We start from the raw sequence: 27358 nt of genomic DNA on the forward strand, positions 1-27358 counted from the left end.
TGGTTTCTTCAGGAGGGCGGTCAGCTCGGCGTGCTTCCAGCTCTCCGGGAAGGTGGCGGTGTGGAAGGAGGAGTTGATGGTGTCTCGGAGATGGGGTGCGATGGTGGCGTCGGCTTTGTTGAAGACGTGGTGTGGGCACAGGTCGGTTGGTGATCCGGAGTGGATGGAGTTCATCGTGCGGGTGGTGTCTTCGGTGCTGATCGGGGTCCAGTTGCAGAGGGTGGTGGTGGCCGGCGTTGGTTCGGTGGTAGGGTGCGTGGTCTGTGCGTCAAAGCTGTTGTGTATGTCGGCGATCTTGCGGTGGAAGAACGAGGCGAGTGAGTTGCAGAGGTCTTGCGAGGGAGTGATGTCGTTGTTTCCGGCGCTGGGGTTGGAGAACTCTTTGACGATGCTGAAGAGTTTCTTGCTGTCGTGGGTGTTGTTGTCCAGTCGTTCTTTGAGTGGCGTCTTCTTGGTGGCGCGGATCAGCTGATGGTGTTTGCGGATGGCGTGCTTGAGGGCGGTCCTGTTGTCTGTGGTGTGGTCGAGCCTCCAGGCTTTCTCGAGGGTGCGGCAGTTCTTCTTGTATTCCTTGAGTTCGTCGGCGAACCAGGGGCTTTTCTTGCTGCCATGTCTGTTGGGCAACCTGACATCAGGAGCATGTTTAACTTTCCACCGATCACTGGCCACCACAAATGTGGATCATGTAAGGCCTGTGATTTATGTCAGGAGGGGGATACATTCACACATGAGAATAAGACTTACAAACTCCACGAGTTTAGTAATTGCAATAGTACGAACCTTATTTATGCAATTCAATGCCCCTGTGCCAAAATATACGTGGGTCAGACTACACAAAAAATCAAGACACGCATCTTACAGCACGTAAGTAGGGTAAGATGCAATACACCAGGAGCACCCTTAGTGGAACACTTTTCTAACTTGAAACATACTCCGAAAGACATCAAGTGGTGGGTACTAGAGAGAATACACATTGGCCTGAGAGGGGTCTCAGTCTCACATTCATTGAAATACAAAGAGTGTTGTTGGATTCACACTTTGAATTCGGTGAAAAGTGGGCTGAATGAAATTGAAGAAACATACAGACAAATGGGACAGTTATAGGGGTAGATGGGGCTCCATTCTCTCCTTCCCGAATCAGGTTGTACCATGTGCTAAGAGAATTAAAACAGACGTGAAAAGGTCAATATGTAGTGTTTTTGAAAGATACTTTACTCTAATGGGTCAAGGAGAATTTTGACCCACGTGAATAATAATCTGTCTGGTATTCTCATTTCTTAGTATATTGTGTATCATAGTGTTTTACAGGGGAATACCACGGATGTGTAATTAATCAAACTGCATTCAAATGTTTTAATGAGATTGTGACTAATATTTTTGCCTTGTAATTTGGGAATCCTCCCTTAAAAAACTCTTTTATATTGTGCACTAAAGTGATTTAAATGTGAAACCAGAGTGATATTTTACTCGAGTGGGTCAAGGAGATTTTTGACCTACGTGAATAGTAATCTGCATGGTATTCTCATTTTCTTAGTATATTGTGTACCATAGTGTTTTACAGGGTAATACCACGGATGTGTAATTAACCATACTACTTTCAAATGCCTTATAATTTGGAAATCCTCCCTTAAAATACTTTATTGTATTGTGCACTAAAGGGATTTAGATGTGAATCCAAAAATGTTGGGGCCCAAGTTAGATAAACAATGTGGCGACTGCACATCTCCAGAATAACTCCATTCACTGTATCATAAACGGAGTTAGTACTTGGGGGCTGACATTAAGCAGTAGGCTGCACAGCCTTGTGATACGCACGGATTTTGATCCGAGTGTTGGACGAGGGGAGCTGCCGCGTCTAGTATGACGTCCTGAGTATTTGGGGTTGCCTAGTAACTAGGTCACGTGCGGCAATCGACGTCTTTTTGCGTACGTCCTTACGCTTACTGCAGTCGATTAACATTAGCGTTCTTTGTCCCCGAGAGTCTATCGAGGTAGGAGCAACACTGGGAAGGGCAGAAATTAAACCCCCCGTTTTTGCATCTAATACTTTGACTAAAGGTGAGCTCGGTGTCGCGACTGTTCAGCATGGACACGCGCCCGGTTTTAAACTTACTTTTAATTTTAACTTTGGGTGGCTGACCACAGCCCTTGATACGCATGTGACTTTTTCCTTTACAGTGGAAATAGCACCCTTTGCGTTTTCTTACTATGGAATCTCCAAGTCAGATGGCCTAACACACGCAGCTGATCATCACTGGGTTGACTCACCAGATTGGAATTGAGGTGAGCTCGCAAAATTGATCATTAGTATGGAATACATACAATTGTAAAGAGTAGGGAACTCAGTATTTATTATGTGACCCTCTACCTCTTATTCAGAAAGGAGCAATTACTGTCTTCATTGAGCACGCATTAATTAACGAGACCACGGTCGGTGGCATAAGTTGCTGTTACACCGACAGGTCAGCGTGAGAAGGAACTTTAGCATTAAAAAATGCCTTGGAGACTTACACATTGAATATAGCATTAATTAGGCTCTTTTTCCGACAGAGCTGATTCCCTCAGTCCCCTCACCACCAGATGCCCGGCTGGGCATAAAGGTTGAAGGTGAGTTCTTTTAAAATTATTAGAGGCAAGTAGTGGCCCACACCCCAAGACTAGAATCCCTATTAATGCCATCTTTCATCAATCATTTCACTTAGGCTGTTCCCCCGTCCCACACAGTCCTGAGGAAGACCCGCCTTGACGCCCCAAGTGCGCTCTCAGAGTGTCGAAACGTCGACGTATAAATTATTGGACCTATTACGGCAAAATCCTGTATTGAATGCTGACAAAGGCAGTATACAGTTGAATTTTGGAATATATAGGCCAGGATAAATCCTTTTTATGTCCCACCTGTAAATAATATTTGTACGTTTTGTTAGCCACACTTGCGCCGTCAGCACTGAGCACTATATGTCACGAATTGCACTTATTGTTCACTTTTCAGTCTTTTTGTAAATGATGAATATTTGAAGCATACATGAATGAGTACAATTCATAAAACGTTATATGATGATATAGATGGTTTGGATTCTGTTTTTTACAAAGTGTTTTTGACAAAGTGTCTTTTAAGAAAGACTTTGTGTTGAAAATCCTTTATTTAGTAAAGTGTCAACAGAATGCTACATATATTTTTGATATAGTGAAAGAAATACGTTGCACCCGTATGAACCAACTGTTCATAATATTGATTGGAAGAAGAAAGGGCAGGAATGGCATATATATATATATATATCTGTGTGTGGTCTTGATCACACAAAAATCACCATCAGGTTAGACAGGATTGTGAAGCACCTCTCTACAGCATACCTCAATTAGGAATTCTAGCTTCTATGTACCCATAGAGTTTGACCCCTCTGCTTCATATTTGTAAACAGATTACCTTTTTCTAGTGACTGTAAGTTAAACAGTACCAACAGTCTGTCTGTCTCTGTGTATAGGTGGCTCCCTATACATGTTAACCTCTACATCAGTACAGGTGCGCTGACACTCATCAAACACACTTCGCAGTGTACAGATGAAAGATCTATCATAAGGCCTACCCATAATATACAATATTTAGAGATTATTGTCATTTATTGACCTTAACAGATTTGGACCTTGAGGCATCTCTGAAACCAATAAGAATTCAACAGCTTTTACCTCAACATAGACAGAAATCCCACACTTGACAAACTAACCTGATCACAGAATCCTACTGCATAAACCATCCCTCGTCTGTTCAAGAGGATTCTTTAAGACATGTGTGGTCTCTATAGTTGTGCATTTGAGTCTCACAGCAATTTCCACACAGAAAATATTTTTCCCTGAGAAACCACCTTCTTCCACATTACCATCAAGTTTTGGGTGTGCACTCCTTATTCACATTGTGGACCCAGATTTATCTCTGCTCTCAACAGGGGTTAATGTACAGGAATGTATCTAAGGTAGCAATGGGCCTTCGAAAAATTGGTGGACACCAACAAATATGCAGATCTTTCAAGCATCCTCATTACTGAATACACAAAATCTGCTTTTTCTCTCCAGAGTTTTATATAGCACGAACTTGACCCAAAGGTATCGGGTATTATAGCTTTTTACATGAGCACCAGTTGTGTTGCACAAGAACACATTCATTTCTGTTAGGCACGGGGAGATTAAGTGCCCAGAATCACATCGTTGCCCATATTTGAACCCAGTTCCCAAGATTTGAGGTCGACTGCCCTAGACGTTAGGCTGCATCCTCTCCCCAATCCTAGATCACATTTGGGCAAATGTAATTTTATAACACTATTCTCGTTTAATATTACATGTAATTAAACCCACTTGTGATTGTAAATGAAAATCTTGTATCATTGGAATAGGGCAGAATAGTTATATGATGGAAGTGATAGACTATGAAATGATATTTGTGTGAAGAGGCAGGCTGGTGGGTGGCAATGGATTAAGGAATACCTCTTTGGAAACAACTGAACAGCAAAATAGTCTTGATGGAGCACCAAACTAAAAAATAGTTTTGAGCGAGGCACTAAGTTAGAGAATACATTGCAGTATGACCAAAAATAAGAATCCTTCTCAACCGAGAAAGTTAAAATAGGGAGAAGCTCTGTGAGATGAGTAAAGACTGCCAATTGTGTTTTTTAAATTGGGCCAGTAGAAGGGCTCGGTCTCTGGAGGTAAAGTCTGAGCAGGATGTAGTACTATGTGGTAGAAGTCAAGCTACTGGCTGTCATAGGAATCACGATAAGGAATATTTCTATTCTGGAGGAGTATCTGGGAAGTGGCTTTGAAACTCTACAAAAAACCAGAAGCACCATCTCGGCTATTTTTTGTTTGTGTAAATGGCCATATTCCCGCCACATTCTTACTGCTGCCTCGGTCACATACCCATGGAAGATGACATATAGTATTTATGCACACAGTCAGCTGAAGTTAGCAACTCTGCAGACTATACCCCACTATAAATCCTGTATTATCACATTGACAATAGCGCCCTAACCAGTACATCACAAGGTAAGCATAAAACATCCATTTAGTAATTAGCAGGGTTATGTTGACAATATGATGGTAAAAATAATATTATATTTACCTTGACGAGGTACTGGAAGGCAATGTATTGGATGTGTTCTAAACTGTAGGCGAACTTTATTGGCCTTCTAACAATGGCATACAACTCTCTGCGGTTATATTCCCCATATTAAAAGCCCTCCTTGCACTCTCTCAGGGCCATTGAGAACTTACTGCTTGCCCTTGTCTTTTCCCCGGTCCACCTTCTGGTGAGTGATCGCTGCCTTTGCCAGCAAGTAGTCTCGGTCGTGGTCTGGAAGGAAGACGTAGCTGATTCCCTGCCAGAAGCAACAAGTCGAAATGAAGAAGAGAGAGAATTTACAGGAGAGCTGATGGGGGAGGTCACAAAGTTATAGCAGGAATATATGACAATGTTTTATTATGTTTATTATTAACACTAATAAAGCATATAATATTATGTTATATACTAATATAACAACATATACAGAATATATATCCTACAGTATATACTACAGTATAATAAAATACAAATAATAACAACATTAATAGTAATGACAATAATAATAGTAATCACCGTCATTCGTAATTTTTTGTAGTTCAAATCCTAGTACAAAGAGGAAATTTTGATAATTTCAGTAAACTTACTTATTCAAAGTTCTATTTAGATCAAAAGCCAGCTGGCAAATGTTTGATGAATTTGTACTGGGGACATCATGCATTATTGGCAGCGTTTTTTCACTATAAAATCTTGTAGTCTTGCATGTATTGATTAAGGGTTCATTAACATAATATATCTAATATTATTATGTTACACGGAGAAAGACTGACAATATTGAATGTGTGTGAAATGCAAAAGTATTTATTTATCGTGAAAAAGATTAGCAGAACTCAGACTGATCTTCACCATCACACAATTCATGTAGTAAATAAAATCTGCACATTGTTGACTAACAAAATTTGTAAAGTAACAATTAACAGGAGTAGGGGCCATTAACCAAGGTGAGACCGGGCGTAGTATGCAACAACAACAGTGTCTCAACTGGAGAATGTTAAAAGTAGGACAATTCAAAAACGGTGAAATAAATCATAATTGGGGAGGGGAACAAAGGAAGAGAGACCACAACGTCAGGGTAGAGTGGAGTATATAAAACTATAATTCCGTAAGTAGTTAAGAAGCACTACAGTACATGATTTATCAATGACGATAATACACAGGGTGAGCACTGGGCGTGCTAGTGAAGGTGGACGGCGTGGTGACATAATGTGCGAAAGATAGCGTGAACTGCGAAATTAGATAAGATTAAGGTGGTCAAAATATGCAGTTTATATACAGTGTTTATGTACAAATTAGTCAGATAATTAGATTGACCACAGTAGTGCCTGAGTTCTAAGCTGGGTAGTCAGAGACACCACAATTTGGGCGTCATCTGCATAAGAGGCCAGGGTAAAAGCAGAATTTTTTATAATCGACGCTAGTGGTGTAACATATAGATTAAAAAGTGGAGGGCTGAGTGCCGATACTTGTGGAACTCCACATGGTAGGGAGAATTGCCTGGAGATAAACTTCTCCATTGCCACATTTTGCTGTCGATTTGTTAGGAATGATTTTAGGAGATTAATTACTGTTCCTTTTTTCCCTGAAGCTTGGAGCCATTCAACCCGAATCTCATGGCTGACCGTATCAAATGTTGCTTAAAGGTCAAGCATTACCAGCGCCGCTCTCCTTCCTCCATCGAGGACTTCGTGTATTTCTTCCGTGGCTATGATTAATGCGGATTCGGTATTATAGTTTTTCCTAAGCCATGTTGCGACTCGTCAATCAGTGAGTTCACTTCTAAATATTCTGAAATCTGCTCATTCATAATTTTCTCCACCAGTTTAGCAGCAAAAGGGAGTCTCGAGATAGGCCGATATTTGCACGGCTCAGCGCTGTCTAAGTTATCTTTTTTCAGGAGTGGGAGTGAGTCAAGCACACTATCTAAATCCTTAACACAAGTAGTTTTTCAAGAATACTCTGCATCAGTTCAATCTTTTGTTGAATCTACTAATATCAACAGACGGCAAATCTTCTGAAATTCTGGCAACAGGGACCTGAATGGAGCAACTATGGACCCAATTCACAAAAGTAATTTGAGACAAAATCCTAACTTTACGACTTTCGGTATTCACAAAGGGCATTTAGGAGTAGTAAAATTAGGATTTTGTCTCAGTTAAACTCAAGTTTTGTTCTTAAGTTTAACCTAAGACCAAACCTTAAGTTTAACTGAGACAAAATACTCTGACAGGGCTGGCAGTGATCGCAAAATTTGGTGTGCGGTAGTTCAGCCAGTGTGGCGTTGGAAATGACCTCCACCACCCTGATGGGCAGTGGGTTAAATCAGGCCCTCATTTTAATGACCATCATAGTGAACCTGCCACAACTGCCAACACTTTCATAAAGATGCATGAAGCCGTCATCAGCGTGAATTGAATAATTGTTAACTGGTAGTGCTGAGATTGTGCCAGATAGCTCATGTAACCCCTGTGAGTGGGAAGAATCTGAAGATCGAAACAGGCAACATGATTCCACCACATAGCTCTTGGGCTAAAAGAAGTGAAAGATGAAAAAGTAGACAGTCTGAAGATATAGGGATGCCAACTAGTCTCCCACCCTCAGGGCCAGTAAGACCTATTACAGGAACATTATTTTGGACTTCTCTTGCTGAGTTATCAAATGCACAATGCGAAGATACAGGATGAGTCTCAGACTATTCTGCTTGGGAACCAAGAGATGAAGGAAATAGAATTCTGTACACTTTTCTTTCACAGACTGACACCCTTGAGTTTTCTCCCAGTATGTGAGGGTAATTTTCTATTTTTCCAGTTCCTGGACCACCAGGGTTTAACTGACAGTCCCAAACTGAATGAAAATGCATTAGTCCATTTGCTCTAAATAGGACGGACAATCTGATCCACTAGCACTGATGGATAGTCAGGCCATATGATGTAGAGTTTCCAGCCCCAGGGCCAACATAGGCACCCCTATAGGAACATTGTCAGTTTCCCAACTCTAAATAGTACAGGTGGATCACAAGTTTGGTGGAAAGTACCTTCTCATACTTGTGAAAGAGCACTCGCACCACCAAAATCTAAATCTAGACCAGCGTGTTTTCATATTTCAACTACTGGCTAATGAGAGCAGAGGCCTTTATACATCAATGTTTACCATCAATGTCCAGTAGTACCACCTGTCTCCTACACAGAGGCTGACTTTCTAAGGGGAGATGATTCTGATATTTCTGACTACATCTTCGATACCAGTTCTGCAGACTTACTGGGCCAATGAAATATCTGGTGGCCCCCAATCGGCTGAACTCGCCAAGCTACTTACAGGACTGGACCTAAAACAACAGGTGTCTAAGGCTACACATATTAAGGGACATATCCTTGACCAGGTCTGGACAGCTAACACCACTATGTCCCCTGTATCAGTCTCACCGTGTCTGATCACCATGTAATCAAATTCACCATTGATGACAACTTCTTGAGCAAAGCCCCTAGCTCAGGAGGGGGAACACGTAGAAACTGGAATAAGATTGAGAAACTTCCATTTCTTAACTCACTTGCCAACTCTATTCCTTTGGTCAACTCTTTAATTTGGCTGATGCACAGTTAACTAGCTGGTTAGTGGCTGCTAGCGATAAGTTTGCACCTCCCAGGAAGATTCATGCTACCCGTAGCCATGTTGCTCAGAAATGGTTCGCCACTGAGCTGAAAAACCAAAAATTCGTTTTGCGGCAATTGGAAAGAAAGTGGAGACGTAACTATCTATCTGAAGACAAATGGTCTTTCTTGAACAGCTTGAAAACATTTAAAAAATCAATTTTGACTGCCAAAGCGGCGTACTTTTCCACTAAAATCCTGTCTGCAACAAATTGCTCGAAGGAGATTTTCTCTGTCGTGAATGAGTTGTCTAACCCCGACAGATCCTTAATTAAGCCTACCCCTTCCCCTAATTTTTGCAACTCATTGAATCTCTTTTTTAATGACAAATTCAAAAAAATCAAGTTCCGGATTGCCAAAATCCGAATTCTAGCTCCCATACCACCCAAAATCATAGCATTTTTACGCACGTTCCTACAATCTGTGAGCACACCTTCATGGACCTCCTTTCTAAAGCTAAATGTGGCTCCCCTACTGACTGCTGTCCTCCTAGCATCGAAAGGAAATGTTTACTGCCTTCCTCAGTCCTGCCCTCAATCTTCTAAATGAGTCGTTGTCCCAGAGCATTGTCCCTGCAACTTTTAAGGAAGCAATTGTTGTCCCCCTTTTGAAGAAGGTGGGCGCGGATCCATTAATTTTGGCAAATTATCATCCAATCTCCTTTCTTCCTTATCTAGCCAAGGACTTGGAAGTCTATGTCACGAGATGTCTCACCGATTTTTGGTAGGAATCTAAATTTCTTTATCCTCACCAAGAGGGTTTCCGCCCAGCTCATTCTACCGAGGCGGTGATCCTTACACTGTTGGATACTCTCCGTAGTGAGGTAGATGGTGGCTCCTCGCAGATCCTCGCCTTGCTCGATCTTCCCGCAGCCTTTGACACGGTCGACCATAATCGTTTGGTCGACCGTGTGAGGGATGCGGGAATCTCGGGACCTGCTATGGACTGGATCAGCTCCTTCCTGGAAAATCGTTCCCAAGCAGTCTGTACTGCCCAGTTCACTGCCCCTAGAATCAGAATTTCTTGTGGAGTCACTCAGGGCTCCTCACTTTCTCCCCTGTTGTTCAATCTCTACCTTCTCCCTCTTGTCCGAGCCCTGAAAGAGCGTCACGTTTGCACATTCAACTATGCTGATGATTTCCAACGTATTTTTTTCCATCAGCAACTCCTCAGAGTCGGTTCATGCCTTTCAGTCTACCACGCTGTTCATTAGTCAGTGGATGAACAGTAACCATCTAAAACTTAACCTGGATAAGACGGAGTTGGTTCTAACAGGTGGCACCTCTAAAAGTCCATGGGGCCCTCATTTCTGGCCATGGGAGCTGGGTCAGCCCCCCTCTCCATCTAGCTCCGCCAGGAGCCTTGGGGTAATAATCAGTCAGGATCTCTCTCTTACCCTCAGATTGGGTCGGTGATCTCCACCTGCTTTTTCCAACTCAGGGAAATAAATAGGATCTGCAGATTTCTTACCCATGAAGCTCGGACATAGGTGGTCATCGCCATGGTCATGTCCCATGCCGACTATGCCAATTTGTTATACTTTGGCATCCCCCTTTATTTATCCAAATGTTTACAGATGGTACAAAATCAGGCTGCAGGTCTGATTGTTCATCAACTTAGGCACTATCATGTCACTCTTCTTCTAAAGCAACTACATTGGCTTCCGGTTGTTCAGCGCTGTGCCTTTAAGGTCGGGTGTCTTATTTTTAAGTCACTCAATGGAAGAAGCCCGAAATTCTTGAATAACTGGATTAACAAATATGTTCCCACACACAATCTCCGCTCAGCCCACAAGCAACTTTTGTTTATCCCCTATTTTAATTTGAAGCGCACTGGGGTTGCGAGGTTTGCTACTTTGGCCCCTATATTCGGGACCTCACTCCCCTCAGAAATTCGCTTTTGCATCAATCTCCTTGGCTTTAGAAGCCTCCTAAAAACTTGTTTTTTCCGACAGGCTTTCTGAATAAATATCCAGGACTTGGGTGTCTATCAAAAAATAGCGCCATGAAACCTTCCCATTGTACGTGCGCTTTACAAATTTATTTGAACATAACTGAATATTTGTCTGCTTGGCCTCATGCATATGGTTGGTGAAAGATGCAGATGGTGGTTGAGGGACCTTCAGTGTTGCTTGAGGTCATAGTAGCTTCAGCTTAAGAGAAATTGCATGGCTCAGGTGCAGATCTTTCACTCTATTTATGCTTCCAGCCTTTCGGTGGGTCTTCTTTTTAACCCTCTGCAGGTTCAGGCTCCCATGGCCACAGACACCACTTTGCTGGGTTGGTGTGCCCATCTGGGCAGCATGACAGTGCAGGCCTTTAGTCAACTTTTAAGTTTTGCTTGCACATAAATATGCTTGTGCTGCTGGAACTCTGTCTTGTAATGAAGGTTATTATCCTTTCAATCGCTTTCAAGTTTTGTGGAGCAAAGAACCTCTCTCCATTATATTAACAGACAGGGCGATGTGATGTTGTGGAACCTGTTTTGGGAGGTGATTCTCTCATGGAAGTGGGTTTAGTGAAGGGGAATTGTACTAGCAGCAACTCATCTTGCAAGCTGTCTCCCACACATTTCAGATCTATTGTTGAAGCACGAAGGCTAGGTACTCCATCCCAATCTTCAAATTATGCGGTTGCAAGTGTTAAAATTGAGAGGTACCAGTTAGAAGTCATTTGTGTTCCAAATGAGGACACAGACATCCTTTTGAAGGTCAGAAAGTCCACAACTAAATTCACCTATGTGGTGCTGGACTAGGTTTGCGAAGAGATATGAATTGGAAGACATCAACCCCTTTAAATTTCACCTTTCTGAGGTTCTGCGATTTGCGTAGTTCCTTGCACAGCAATGTCCATCAGTGGCTACATTTAAGAATAATCTGGTGGCCTTCTATCGTTTCATGTTTATGCCTCATCAACCTTCGCTCTTTAGATTACCACTGTTAGCGCATTTTTCAAAAGATTTGCTTTACTTGTTTCATCCTACTCAGTTTATTATTCCTAAGGAAGATTTGAATATTCTTTTGGCTTTCTTGATGTTCTCCTTTTTCACGCCGATGCACAGTTACCTATTTCAATTTCGTACATTGAAAACTATTTTTGTTATTGGCATTAATTTACGCTTCTAGGTTTGAAGAAATTCAGGATTGACCAATTTGCTCACATGCCACAGTTTTTATCCCAAAAAGTTGGTTCTTCGTGCCCACCCATCATTCTTACCCAAGAGGGTTTCAGCATTTCATGTAGCCACGTCTATTGCACTCCCAACTTTCTTTCTTTATTTACATACCACCAAGAAGGAGGAGCGAATGCATTGACTGGACTCCAAGCAGACGTTGTCTTACTAAAACCTACTGCTCTCATCAAGACAGAGTGAACAATCAGGATTTTGTTATCTTTGCTGGAGCTAAGAAGGGCAAGGCAAAAGCCAAGTGCAAATTTTGTAGTAGGCCACCCTTTGTATCACTTTGGCCAAGAAATGCCCTCTGGAGGTCATTCAAACTCATTCCACTAGACCCATGACTGCCCCCTCAGCTCTCTCCAGAGGCTTCCTGGTTGCCAACATCTGCTGGACAACTATATGGTCATCTTTGTATTAGGTACTTAAAAAAAAACTTGCATATGACCTTCTAGGTTAACTTCCACTATTCCATCCTTCCTTCAAGTGAAGTATTACTTTGTCACTCATTCTGAGCCCTTTTAATACCACGGTGTTTGGAAAATTGGCTAATTAAAGCATTTGCACCTCTTTAATCTCTTTATGCACTTGTAAAAGCTATGTGCAATTTTGGCTCATAGAGGGTTATGTATTGGTGAAAATCCTGCATCAATATCTCACTGCAGCCTATTGGTATCATTAAAAATGTTGTACTACTTTCATTTTCTTAACAAATGTGTTCAATATTTTGTTACATTTCTCGAATGGAAAAAAATAAACCCCAGACTCTAAGGTTGTGGCCTTGAACATCTGGAGTCTAGTAATGCTAATTATGGGTGGTATTGTCTGAATAATCAATCACGTACTATTAGCGCAAATCACTATCTATGGAACACTGTTCATTTGACAGAGATACCAAACTCAGAACTATATGAAAAGTATATAAATTATATATTTTCTAATTCTGTAGGAACAAAGGACTCAATTGGTGTGATTTAGACCTCCTTTTCCCTGACTGATTGGCCCGTAAAACACTCTGAATATGACATATTTCAGATTTGTTTTTAAAAGATGTTTTGGTGGAAGAACAAATCTCTTCCAAAGTGTGACCCCCAGCCTTGCTGGCATTCTTGAGCCAGGAGCTACTGGACATGTATGGGTTTTCCATGGATTCTGAGTGCCCACAGACGATAAACTGGTTGTAGTGCATTTTGTAAATTTGGAAAGCAGCTGCAAGCAAAAAGCCGGGTTAGGTTAGCTACTTTTGGCCACAGACATCAACTCTGGATGGTATGGAAACATAGCAAACACAAGGAAACATGACTCGACCATAAAGTTTAACAACTACACATCCTGAGGATTTCATCTCTGATTACAGAGCCACCCTCACCCTCTAGGGTTGCCCTCAAGAAATTACTGAGCATGACGCATGTCAAATTGACTTTTATAATGTAAAAAACAAAAATGGCAGTTTTCTCCAATCTACCTTGTGCAGGAACATATACCTGCCAAGGTTTGACCACCAACTATTTTCCTCTAGGTCTTTTAATCATGGTAGTACTAGACATATACCGGTTTCCTATGGGCTCAGTGTGCCCGCAGGCAACAAACCAGGTGTAGTGTATTTTGGAAATGTGGAAATAAGCTGCAATGAAAATTCCAGTTCAGGACATTCGTCTTGCTGCCATAGAGGTCACCCCTGGGCTATATGCAACCCTACCACAACTTTGTAATGTCTACATATCCTAAGATTTCTAAAGTTTCTATTTCAGGGTGCCAGACCCCTCTAATCCTGCTTGGCTATTTAGAGCAATGTGCTGAACATTAAATCTGCTTGATTCAATACTTATTTCCCAAAATATGGTGGTTTCATTCAGTCTTACACAAGAACATATCCCTCCAAACGCTTGACTCAACACTGTGTTCTATGAGTGTGGGGTTATCAGATATGGGTGGGTTTTACATGAGTTTCAGCAAGGATCTCCATACACTATACATCAGGGGAGGCTTTTCATAAAGAAAATATATGACGGATATCTGAATCCTCTGTGTGCAGGGTTGGCTGGCACCCAGGGAAACTTACAAAAGCATTTCGGAAAACTAGAGACTAGGAGAAATGCTTGATGAAGTAACTAGGATGAACCCTGTCATGTTTTATTACCCTGAATCCTTTACAAGTGTCAAAGCATGGGTAAACAACTAATTTCTTCATTTTTCTATGACAACGATACTCCAGAAATGGCAAAAGTCCCCAATTGCACAGCACAGGAATCGGCCAAAATTATGACCACAGGAAGTGGATATTGATACTATATTGACTTCACACAGTTACATATCTGGCCTGCTCCTGTCAGCTACAAGAGGCCCACCCACACACATGTGTTAACGTTTTTATTAGTAGAATTGTAGAAATGGGTGGGTGAGTTTTGATATTATCTACAAGTTATTGGACCTTCAGTTAGTGATTGTATCCATGCAAGTCACACCACCCAAGACTCTTCCTGATATCTAGTGTTCAGAAATGTCGGATGTTGGTAACTTTCCCAGTCCCCAACATATGTTTCAGAGAGGATCTGGGCACTGGTTTGGACTGCTTGCTGAGGAGCTGACGTGAGAGTGAGTCTGTGCCCCAACAAGGAAATGCATTCTGCACATGTCTTCTCCCTAGTGAGGGGAAAGGTGCTGCTTAGTTTTTTGTAAGGCTAAGAAGAAAATTGAACAGTGCCCAGGTTCCCCACATTGGTGTCGGCCTGTGTGTCTGCGCCCTAGGGAGAAGATGGAGAAATGCAGTTCTACCCATTCGACATCTGGGCAGTCACTGGTTTTTGAGGGGAAGACCATGTGTAAGAATGTAGTAGTATACCATGCTGTGTGCAGACAACTGAGCATTGTAACCCTAAATTGATCCTTGCTGGTAGCGTCTTTAGTATAGGCGAGGATCACATCCAATTCAATAGCTATGAGATGGATCCCACAGCCTTTGTCCCATTAAGTCTGACCAGTAGGGCTCTGGGCAGGTGATGTATCTAAAGAGCACAATACATCGCCGTAGTAGAACACCATGTATTGTGACAATGTAGTGGAGTTAAGAATTCTACCAGGTCAAACCCATCACCTTCCCAACCCATGGTGTTTTAAAATATCAACTGCAGTTGGTAGTTGGGAACATCATTTTCAACGTACTAACAGTTTTCCTGGTGTATATGCAGGGACTACTTCTAGTTATCCAATGTTGTGGGCTCTCACAACACTGGGTGAATCTCCAGGACTTAGCACCTGACGATTCCCACTTCATCTCCCTGTTACGATGTCTGTTCTTGGAATTTTGGGTATTGGACTTGGTTGAGGCCGGTAAAACTCCTGCAAAGCTACAGAAGTCTAATTACATCTGACAACCTTTGAAGTTGTCGCACCCCACTCGTTCTCCCCTCAACCCCCTCACCCTCTATGTAACACACTGAGAGAGCACTCTTGGAAGTAACTGCGGCTGTAGTATATGGCTAATGACCTGAATTGTGGAAGTGCATGCATATTTGGTTACGGTGCTCAGTAGCTCCAAGTGTAGGTTCAAGGGGTAAGTACTTGGAAGGCCTTTTACCCTTTTAAAAAACATTTCCATTTCCTTACCTTGACAGAATTATAGTGCTTAGAGCCTAGGTATGATAATGATATTGGAACCCAGAATTCTGGCTAGAAAGTGGCTAGAGGGTGCTGGTTTCCTGTGTATATCTTAATGTTACGTGTAATATTTAGCCATGTGTATAATAAATTGCTTGTTATTTTACAAAGTAAAGCACTGACTGAATGAGTGGCATTATTTGGTGATTTTTCCGCATCTTCAGCATTTGTAGTGCACACTAGCTTATTGAGTATGCCATGTACTGCTCTGGCTTGCCAATACTGTTAGAGAGAATCAGTAATAAATCCACTCTACATCGTGTAAGACTAAGGAGGTATGTGGGAGATCTTCTGCACAGTTTGTCATGTTTTGGGCCTTTTGCACCGGTAGGGTAGATCCGCTCTGAGACAGCAAAGCATAACTAAATGTAAAGGACCAGAGATAATATTTTTTTAACCAATGATACAACCAAAGCTTTGTGGACAAACACATCTACATAACAACTAAGATATCCAAGAGAAACCACTTGAAATACAAGGCAAACAAGGCCCAACATTAGCTCTCACTAGTTATCACATACAACCCAAATTTCGAACTAGAACACAAGATTGCCAAGGATTTTAAATCTATTCTTCAGCAAAATGTCACTGCTATAGAGTTGTGCCTGATTGCTCTAGGCCAGAAGGTCCAATTCTGGCTGTAATATCGAATGGATATCTGCTTCTTTGGAAAGCAGGGAATATTATTTTGGATCCATTTCCTTTAACTTATGTTCAAGTCTTAGACCACACCCAAAATGAACTCTAAAGCGGAAGAGTGAAAAGACCAGGGACAGTCTCATTAAAAATGCATATGTTATTCTATAACTGAATGTCTTGGGGACATACATATTTTACCTCAGATTGAGGGGTGCGTTTGAATCCGTAACGTCCATAGGCACTCAAGGAATTCATCATAGTGTTGGTGGAGAAGAAGTAGAATGAGGTACGATTTCCTACATCTTCCTCGTGTCCGCTCAAAATAGCGCCGTTAACTCTGAAAGGAAAACATAAGAGTGCTGAAGATGGAGAGATATTAAGCCACTTTAGGAAATGAGGGAGATTGACTGATCAATGGTGATAAGTAAAAAGGGATTTTGTTTATTTATTTTGTACCTCTACCCTTGCAAGTGGCAGATTATTCGCAGGTTGGTAAGGCCTGGTCCTTTAGGCTCCAGGGGAACTTGTGTGTTCCTGTCTCATCTGCTACAGGGCATGGGGCGTGCATCAACTGACCAATCGGCAAAAAGCTTGTGTATGCTTAGAAAAACGCTAAGCTGATAGGATTAAGCACTTAAGCGAAACTGAACATCTTATCATTTTTATCTGGGGGTTGAAGTTGAAGGGAGTAACTTGAGGGAGGCTGTGAAAACAAGCATTGGAAATGCAATAGGTCTCGCAATAGGAAAGTTAGAGCTATTGGTCTTATAAATGATTTTTTTTTGTTATTTATGTGTTGTTTTTCAAAATAGCTAAATTAATAGCTTTGTTATTAACAATGCCAATAGTTATAACTTTCGCAAATGTGACACCTCTAGCATTTGTAATGCAACATGTTTTGTATTTACGTGACTTAGATGTATTGATATAACAAATAACAATGGCTTTTAACTTTTTTAAAATAATTAATACGTAAATAAAATTGATTTTATTTTATATTGCCAATATCTTAAACTTTTGTAAATATCTTTAGTGAAGATTATGTTTTGTGCATTTTATTGTGACGAAAATTTAAGAACAGAAGTGAAATTTTAAGATTTTTTTTTACATTTGGAATAAATCTTGAAACATTGAGAGTACATATTTGAACCAGTGATGCTGTGGTGATGCTGAGTGAGGCTGTAGTTGCGCTGAGTGATGCTGTTGTTGAGCTGAGTGATGCAGTGGTTTGCGCTGAGTGATGCTGTGTTTGAGCTGAGTGATGTACTTGTTACACTGAGTGATGCTGTGGTAGCGCAGAGTGATGCTGTGGTGGCGCTGAGTGATGGTGTGGTTGCGCTGAGTGATGCTGTTGTTGCGCTGAGTGATGCTGTGGTTGCGCTGAGTGATGCAGTGGTGGTGCTGAGTGATGCAGTGGTGGTGCTGAGTGATGCTGTGGTGGTGCGTAGTGATGCTGTGGTGGTGCTCAGTGCTCAGTGATGCTGTGGTGGTGCTGAGTGATGATGTGGTGCTGCTGAGTGATACTGTGCCGTTGAGTGATGCAGTGGCATAGATTGATGCTGTGTTGTGGAGTAATGCTATTGCGTTGAGGGATGATGTGGCGTTGATTGTTTTTGTGTCGTTGAGTGATGCTGTGGCATTGTTTTATGCTGTGGCATTGAGGGATGCTGTGCACTGAGTGGTGCTGTGGCTTTGAGTGGTGCAGTGGCGTTGTGTGTTGTTCTGGCTTTGAGTGATGCTGTTGCGTTGAGCGATGTTGTGTCATTGAGGGATGTTGTGTTGTTGAGTGTTATTGTGGCATTGAGTGGTGTTTTGGCGTTGAGGGGTGTTGATTGAGTAAGTGGCGTTGACTGATGCTTTTGCGCTGAGTGATGCTGTGGTGCTGAGTGATGCTGTGGCGATGAGTGATGCTGTGGCGCTCAGTGATGCTGTGGTGCTGAGTGATGCTGTGGCGCTGAGTGATGCTGTGGCGCTGAGTGACGCTGTGATGCTGAGTGTTGATGTGGTATTGAGTGGTGCTGTGGTATTGAATTGTTTTGTGGCGTTGACCGTTGCTGTGGCGTTGAGTGGTGCTGAATGATGGTGTGGCCTAGACTTTCTTTGTGGCATTGAGTGATGCTGTGCTATTGAGTGTTACTGTGGCATTGAGTGATGTCGTTGTATTAAGTGATGCTGTGGCATTGAGTGATGTTGTAGCATTGAGTAATGCTGTGGCATTGAGTGGTGCAGTGGCATTTAGTGCTGCTGTGGCATTTAGAGTTGCTGTGGCATTGAGTGGTGCTGTGGTGTTGGGGGGGTTGTGTTGGAGGATGGAGTTGGAGGGTGGAGTTGGTGGGTGTATTTGGAGGGATGATGCGGAGGGTGGATTTTGATTTTGTGGGTGGAGTTGGAGGGTGTAGTTGGAGGGTGGAGTTGGTGGGTGGCGTTGGATGGTGGAGGGTGGATTTGGTGGCTGGATTTTGAGGGTGGATTTTGATGGTGAATTTGGAGGGTGTATTTGAAGGGTGTATTTGGAGGGTGTATTTGTAGGGTGTAGTTTGAGCGTGGATTTGGAGGATGCAGTTGGAGTGTTGAGTTGAAGGGTGGAGTTTTTTTCTGAGGGTGGAGTTGTATTTGGAGGGTGGAGTTGGATTTGTATGGTGTAGTTGTAGTTGTAGGGTGGATTTGTAGGGTGGAGTAGTATTTGGACTTGGACGTTTGAGTTGGAGGGTGTAGTTGCATTGTGGATTTGGAGTTTGAGGGTGTGAGGGTGAGTGGATGTAAGTGTTATGGGGTGTGAGGGTGATGGGGTGTTATGGTGTGTGTGGGTGATTGGGCGTTAGGGTGTGAGGCTAAGGGTGTGTGAGGGTGTGTGATGATGTGTGAGGGTGAGAGTGTTAGGGTGTGTGAGGCTTTGAGTGTTGTGAGGGTGAGGGGTGTGCGGGTGTGAGAGTGAGTGAAGTTGTGTGAGGATTAGGGTGTGAGGGTGAGGGTCTGATGGTGAGTGATGGTGTGTGAGGGTGAGTTGGTGGGTGTGAGTGAGGGTGTGTGTGTGTGAGAGTGTTAGGGAGGGAGAGTGTGTGAGGGTGAGTGAGTGTGTGTGAGAGTTATTTGGTGTGAGGGGGTGAGATTTTTTGTGATGGTGTATGATGATGATTGAGGGTGAGGGTGTTAGGGTGAGTGAGGGTGTGAGTGTTGTGAGGGTGTGGGGGATGAGTGTCTAGGGTGAGTGAGGGTGTGTGAGGATGAGGTGTTGAGGGTGTGAGGGTGTGAAGGTGTGAAGGTGTGAGGGTGTGAATGTGAGTGAGGGTGTGTGAGGGTGTTTGAGGGTGTGAGGGTAGGTGAGCGTGAGTGTCTGAGTGAGGATTTGAGGAAGTGAGGGTTTGTGTTGTTTAGGATGTGTGAGGGTGAGTGTGCTAGAGGGTGTGAGGGTGAGTGAGGATGTGTGAGGGTGAGGGTGAGTGAGAATGGGTGAGGGTGTAAGGCTGAGGTGTTGTGAGGGTGAGGTGCATGAGTGATTGATGGTGTGTGAGTGATTGATGGTGTGTGAGGGTGAGTGGTGTGTGAGGGTGATGGTGTGAGAGGGTGATGGAGTGTGAGGGCGATGGGGTGACGGTGAGTGATGTTGTGTGAGGGTGAATGGCTGAGGGTAAGTGAGTGTGTGTGAGTGTGATTGGGTGATGGTGTGAGGGTAATTGAGTGTGTGTGAGAGTGAGGGTGTGTGAGGCGTTGAGGGTGAGTGACGGTGTGAGGGTGATTGAGTGGGGGTGACTGTAAGTGTGTTGTAAGTGTGTGTGTTGTGAGCTTGTGTGTGTGTGGCTGTGTGAGTTTGTATGTGTGTGCGTTCTGAGTAAGGATTCTGGCCTAGTTGTTGAATTATTCAGAAAAGGGGGTGGTGATGAACAGAGTGTCTGAATTAAGCAGACCACTCTTACCCAGTCCAAAGATCAGGGCTTGATCCATCACCGTTATTTATCTCACTGCACCATCCCAGCTCAGAACCTGGCTATATGCAAATCAGTCTGTCCCTGGCCCAGTGCATCATGGGAACAGGGCAGACTAAACTACCAATCCAATTCTTCACCAGAAAGGAGACAAGCTACCGGGGACCGGTTTCTGGCATTTCAGCCGTCTTCGGCCCGGCTTGCTTGAATCCTGATGGTGCAGTGAGAAAGGGACTCATGTCTGAGTATACCCTGCCACACCTATAGTGGCCAAAAACGATTCAGAAAAGGGGGTGGTGATGAACAGAGTGTCTGAATTAAGCAGACCACTCTTACCCAGTCCAAAGATCAGGGCTTGATCCATCACCGTTATTTATCTCACTGCATCATACCAGCTCAGAACCTGGCTATATGCAAATCAGTCTGTCCCTGGCCCAGTGCATCATGGGAACAGGGCAGACTAAACTACCAAGCCAATTCTTCACCAGAAAGGAGACAAGCTACCGGGGACCGGTTTCTGGCATTTCAGCCGTCTTCGGCCCGGCTTGCTTGAATCCTGATGGTGCAGTGAGAAAGGGACTCATGTCTGAGTATACCCTGCCACACCTATAGTGGCCAAAAACGATTCAGAAAAGGGGGTGGTGATGAACAGAGTGTCTGAATTAAGCAGACCACTCTTACCCAGTCCAAAGATGCCAGAAACCGGTCCCCGGTAGCTTGTTTCCTTCCCAGTATAAGAATTGGCTTGGTAGTTTGATCTGCCCTGTTCCCATGATGCACTGGGCCAGGGTCAGACTAATTTGCATATAGCCAAGTTCTGAGCTGGGATGGTGCAGTGAGCTAAAAAACGGTGATGGATCAAGCCCTGATCTTTGGACTGGGTAAGAGTGGTCTGCTTAATTCAGACACTCTGTTCATCACCACCCCCTTTTCTGAATCATTTTTGTCCACCATAAGCGTGGAAGGGTATACTCAGATGTGAGTCCCTAGCTCATTGCACCATCAGGATTCAAGCAAGCCGGGCCGAAGACGGATGAAATGCCAGAAACCGGTCCCCGGTAGCTTGTTTCCTTCCCAGTATAAGAATTGGCTTGGTAGTTTGGTCTGCCCTGTTCCCATGATGCACTGGGCCAGGGTCAGACTAATTTGCATATAGCCAAGTTCTGAGCTGGGATGGTGCAGTGAGCTAAAAAACGGTGATGGATCAAGCCCTGATCTTTGGACTGGGTAAGAGTGGTCTGCTTAATTCAGACACTCTGTTCATCACCACCCCCTTTTTTGAATCATTTTTGTCCACCATAAGCGTGGAAGGGTATACTCAGATGTGAGTCCCTAGCTCATTGCACCATCAGGATTCAAGCAAGCCGGGCCGAAGACGGCTGAAATGCCAGAAACCGGTCCCCGGTAGCTTGTCTCCTTTCTGGTGAAGAATTGGCTTGGTAGTTTAGTCTGCCCTGTTCCCATGATGCACTGGGCCAGGGTCAGACTAATTTGCATATAGCCAAGTTCTGAGCTGGGATGGTGCAGTGAACTAAAAAACGGTGATGGATCAAGCCCTGATCTTTGGACTGGGTAAGAGTGGTCTGCTTAATTCAGACACTCTGTTCATCACCACCCCCTTTTCTGAATCCTAGTTGTTGAATTAGTCCCTTTTTTTTATATGTTAGTGCGTAAAAATGGCGGACGCTACCTTGTGCCATAACGCTACCTATGATTTTTAGGTTAGCGTTCTAGTTTATTTCCCTTATTTACCTTGCATTTTGATTGACGTTTATTCCGTCCAATCAAATTGCAACGTTGGACTACGTAGCGTTGCAATTGCATCACGTTAATTGGGGAACTTCCAGATCTTCACGGACTGGCGTTTGTGGAAGGCGTGTCGTGCTTCCTGCGTTGTAGCTGCGTCGTTTGACAGGTAAGTTGTGAATGTACATTTTTTTATTGTTGTTTAACTAGTGTTTCTCTACTATATATATATTTATTAAGTTTTGTAATGTTTACTAATGTTTTTAAAAGTTTTTTGTTTGCGATCGTACTCGGCTCGTGTATGTACCTATTGTACTTTCATGGAATGTTTCAAGTTTTCCGTATTTAATGTTTTTTTGTTTACTTTTATGTAATGTATGTTATAAAGAAAATGTATTAGGATGTACTCTTCCTACATGTTTCTATATTTGTTTCGTTGACAATGTGTTATTCAGACGGTATTTTCTTGTATTCTTCCTTGTCTTTTTGTGTTGCTTAAATAGTATTTATGTTTTTATTTTTGTTGTTATCCGTAGACTTTGTGATTTTCGACGACTTTAAAATATTAGTACTTATTGTAATGGTACGTAGAAGCTATATTTGCTGTATAGTTTGAAACCTACATGTTTTGATGCGTATGATTAATGGCAAAGTATACGTAAGAAGCCACCTTTATTAATTGTTTATATTTTTTTGTTAGTGTGAGCGAAATACTCTATTGTAGTTCTGGAAGATTTGCAGTTAGGCTGTGAAGTTTTGTGCTCTTGTGATTACGCACTTTCTTTGTTTTGTGGATTATTCCCGCCGTTGTTTCATGGTTTTATTTTTCTTACTTTAGTAACTGCTTTATGTTGTGAATTAGTGTCCTTTCGATGGCTTTGTCCCCTTTTAAATTGTTCTATTACTCGCTGTGTATTCAGATATTTCTTTATTTTATTTGCATTTATTGTTTTTTTGAAAAAAAATACTTTCTGCATTTTTATGTAATAATTGCTGCAATGTCCTCGCGATGCATTTAAGAATACCTCCAAGTGTGTAATTAGATGTTTAGTTACTGAAATAAATGTTGCCTAACGCTATTTACGTGTGGAGTTGGAGGGTGGATTAGTAGTTGGAGGGTGGAGTTGTAGTTGGAGGGTGGAGTTGGAGGGTGGTATTGTAGTTGTAGGGTGGAGTTGGAGGGTGGACTTGGACAGTGTGAGGGTGAGTGGATGTGAGAGTTAGGGGGTGTGAGGGTGTATGATGTTGTGTGAGTGTGAGTGAGGGTGACGGTGTGAGTATGAGTGAGGGTGTGAGGGTTGTGGGGGTGAGGGTGTGTGAGGATGAGGGGGTGAGGGTAAGGGGGTGTGAGAGTGTGTACTGATAGGTGTGGGTGAGTGAGGGTTAGAGTTTGAGGGTGAGTGAGGGTGAGTGTTGTGAGGGTGTGAGGGTGTGAAGGTTAGTGAGGGTGTGTGAGTTTGAAGGTTGAGTGTGTGGGTGAGGGTGTGTGATGGTGTGTGAGGGTGAGGGTGTGTGAGGGGGTGTGAGGGTGAGGGGGTGATGGTGAGTGATGGTGTGTGAGGGTGATTGGGTGAGGGTGAGTGAGGGTGTGTGAGGGTGAGGTGTTTGAGGTTGTGAGGGTGAGGGTGTGTTGGTGAGTGAAGGTGTGTGAGGGTGTGAGGGTGATTGAGGGTGTGTTAGGGTGTGAGGGAGGGTGAGGGTGAGTGAGGGTGTGTGAGGCTGAGGGTGAGGGTGGGTGAGGGTGTGATTGGTTGTGAGTGTGAGGTGCTGTGATGATGGCTATAATTGATTATCTTTTCTCCGTGAATATTGTACTCTTTAAATGTATTAATGTTGTGAACGTTGTTCCAGAAGTTAAAAGAGACATATGTAATGTTGATTGATGCTGGTATTTGCGCAGAATTAATAAAGAAACACATGAGTAATTTTTTGAATATTATGCATTTAAAAAGATTTCAATTTTTTAGTAAGGTACATATCAAATTGCACTCCAAAAGCTTTGCTTGCATAAACATAGATGCGCAGTTATTTTGTTTGTGTTTGCTTATTAGAGATAATGTTGACCTCCTTTTAAATTTTTTACCACAGATGCGTATTAATTGATATGTTTAAATTTGTTTATTTTTTGGAATGCTTTTGTGGTTGCGCAATTTTATAATGAAATGTAACTGTATATGTTTGCTAATTAGTATAAGTTAGCTATTTTGTGATGGTGTTGTGGTGCTGACTAGTGTTGTTGTGCTTTTGTGTACTGCTGTGGTTGTGCTAAGTGGTGCTGTGTTGTTGTCTACTGAAATGTTGTGGTGATGGGTGACAATGTAGTTGTGGTGAAAGGTGATTTGGTGGTGCTGAGTGGTCCTGTGGTGGTGCAGACTGATAATGTGGTGGTGCTGTATTATGATGTTATTGTGATGAGTGATGCTGTAGTAGCGTTGAGTGATGATGTTGTGATGGTGAGTGGTGTTGTGGTGGTGGTGAGTGATGCTGGTGTGTTGCTGAGTGATGCTAGTGTGTCGCTGAGTAATGCTAGTGTGGTGCTGAGTAGTGCTGTGTTGGTGATGAGTGTTGCTGTGTTGGTGTTCACTGACCACCACCCCAGCATTACGCATCACCACAACAGCACCATTCGTCACGACCACTGCATCACTGAGCACCACCAAAGCACCACTCAGCACCACCACAGTATTACTCAGCACTCCTACAGTTCCACTCTGCTTTTCCACAGCATCACTTTGCAGCACCACAGCAGCACTTTGCACAACAACATTATTATACAGCACCACCACCTGAGCTATTGGCATACTAAATGGCAATGCCTTCTATCTATGTTTTTTTGTTTGGAGTGGATTGGATATATGTGTTTTGGAGTGGAATTATATGTGTTGAATTCGGTGGGGAATTGTGTGGTATGCAGTGTATTTGTATGGTGTATTAACATTAGGTGTTATAGTGTGCATTGGAATTTTGTGGATAGTAATTATGTGGTTGTGAGTGTACTATAATCATCTGGAGTGGGATTGTGTCATGAAGTGTAATTATGTGATATGATTGCGTTGTGGATTTGTATGTAGTGTAGTTTAATTATGTGGTGTCCTGTTGATTTTTGTGGGATGATGTGGAATTGTGCTTTGTGGATTGAATTGATGTGGTGTCTTACATATTTATAAATCATGGTAGCCCTGTCTGCCTTTTTTTGTCGAAAACATGCTGTATTATACCACTGCCTCTTGTGGGTGTTGAAAAACTCACCTTAGTAAAACATAATTTGTTGTATGTGCTATAGTAAGACAATTAAAAAACAAAGAATGGAAAAAAGCATTTTTTATGTTTGACTACCTACAAGTGTGTAATCTGATGTTTAGTTATTGAAATAAATGTTGCCTAACACTATTTAAGTGTGGAGTAGGAGGGTGGATTGGTAGTTGGAGGGTGGAGTTGTAGTTGGAGGGTAGAGTTGTAGGGTGGTATTGTAGTTGTAGGGTGGACTTTGAGGGTGGACTTGGACGGTGTGAGTGTCAGGGTGAGACTGCCGAGACATGGGGCATAGGAACACTGGATAATTGAGGCTGGAAACGTAGAGCAACGGGTAGCATATGCAGAAAATTTAGGAAAAAACACCCCAGTGAGGGGAATGCCAGGACAAGGGGGCATGAAGGCAGCTGCAAGGATACACAGGCACGTAAACAGGGAAGTTATTATACCTATACAAGGACACGGGTTACAGGAGACACAGGAACAAGGAGACAAGTGCAGAGGAGAAAGAAAAAGGGAAGATGGGGACAGTAAACCATGGGCACAGAGACATACAGGCATTAGGACAGCAAAGCACAGGGACAAGCAAGCAAATGCAGCATGAGAACAGGAAAGGAAAGTGAAAGAGAGAGATCGGGACAGGAAAGTAAGACAGATAATGTGAAACACGGATGACAAAAAACACGAAGATGAGGTAGATAATAAGTGTATCCAGCGGGTCTTTGGGACAATTAGACCTTGGAAGGAGCACAGTTGTTAGGGAACCAATTGGCATGGGGTGTTGAAAATTACAACAGATGGAGTAGTAATATACAGGATTCTGAAAACTCTCTTGGTTTTTGACTATGTGTTTTCACCTCTGAGTACTATGCGTAATGTTGCCATCTGGCATTAGCGTTGCTGACATGACTTCCATGCAGGCGACATATGGGTTATAATGTTAGTGTTATTGGCCTGCTTGACGTCTCTGGACCAAACTGCTTGGCCAAAGCCACCATGTAATTTGTAGTGCTGAGTGGTGCTTTTGTGGTCTAGAGTGATGCTGTGGTGTTAATTTGTGCTGTAGTGGTGCCTAGTGTTGCTGTTGATGCTACGTAATGCTGTGTTTGTTGTGAGTGGTGTTGTGTTATTGCTGTTTTTTATGTGGTGGTGCTGAGTGTTACTTTTTTGTTGCAGATGTGAGCATGTGTTTTCGTGTGATGGTGTATCTAACTGCTGTAGTGTTGATGAGTGTTCTTAGTGTATTGTGTGTTGTGGCGTTATGCTTAGTGTTTGATGTATTTTTTTTTTTTTGATGTGATGCTGTGTGAGTGTGGGTGTGTTGCATGTTATTTTTGTATTTGAACATGTTTCTGTATGTTTTATATGTACGTATTTGTACTGTGTGTTAATGTATTGTGTTTTAACGTTTTGTATAAAGTTTTGTTTTTTTAAATGGCGGATGCGATGTTTGCCCTTTACGTTTGTTACGTTGTGTGTTTAGCGTTCTAGTGTTTTGTTACATTTTGTTATAGTTTAGCTATGACGTAATTTCTAGCCAATCGCAGCGCTACGTTTCGTGACGTAGCGTTGCGTTTGACTGCATCAACTGGGACTTTCCTAGATGTTCGTGAACCGTTGCGTGGGAAAGCCGCGTTGTTCTTCCGGTATTGTTCCTGCGTCGTTTGACAGGTAAGTCTAAACTTTAATACTATATAGTTCATTTTGCAAATGTGTTATCCATTTTTTTAGATGTTTTGGTTTATTTATAACACTGTTTAATAATAATTTTCAACTTTTGTGTATCGCGATTTTTTTTGGTTTAGTGTATGTACTTATTATTTACTTCTGTAGTTATGGAAATGTGATATTTGTGGATGTGCAATGTTTAAAATTATTTGTATGTGATTTATTGCAATGTATTTATGTAATGTGACTGTTGTAGTGTAACTTTTAGAAATTTTTGGCTTTAGCGAATGTAGTTGGTGATTAGAAATTGTATTTACCTTTTTTTATGAACTGTTATGTTTTATTTATGAAATGTATTAAGGCTATTGGCACGCTTATGTCGTTCGGTAATTATTGTTTACATTTTGGTTATTTGTTTTTAATTTCGGCACAGCAGGGCCTGCAATTTATACCTGAGTTATATGGCTGTGCAGGCGCATGCTACTCCCTGTTGCTGGTGTATTTAAAGGTGGGCCGAGGGTTGTCCGCTATGTATCCTGTACGTATTT

The 27358-nt window shown here is 42.5% G+C and overlaps 1 protein-coding gene across 1 annotated transcript in view; it reads right to left on the reverse strand.

Annotated features, from left to right (window-relative positions):
• Window positions 1-27358, reverse strand: part of LOC147663776 (alpha-N-acetylgalactosaminide alpha-2,6-sialyltransferase 2-like) — a 322592-nt gene that overhangs the window by 115130 nt on the left and 180104 nt on the right. The window contains exons 4-5 of the mRNA XM_086950201.1: window positions 16420-16558; window positions 5263-5366 (exon numbers count right to left, since the gene is read on the reverse strand). Coding sequence (XP_086806327.1) covers window positions 5263-5366; window positions 16420-16558 — 243 coding nt within the window. The remainder of the gene's footprint in view (window positions 1-5262; window positions 5367-16419; window positions 16559-27358) is intronic.

This window comes from Lissotriton vulgaris, unplaced genomic scaffold (genome assembly GCF_964263255.1).
Source record: "Lissotriton vulgaris unplaced genomic scaffold, aLisVul1.2 SCAFFOLD_915, whole genome shotgun sequence".
Classification (NCBI taxonomy): domain Eukaryota; kingdom Metazoa; phylum Chordata; class Amphibia; order Caudata; family Salamandridae; genus Lissotriton; species Lissotriton vulgaris.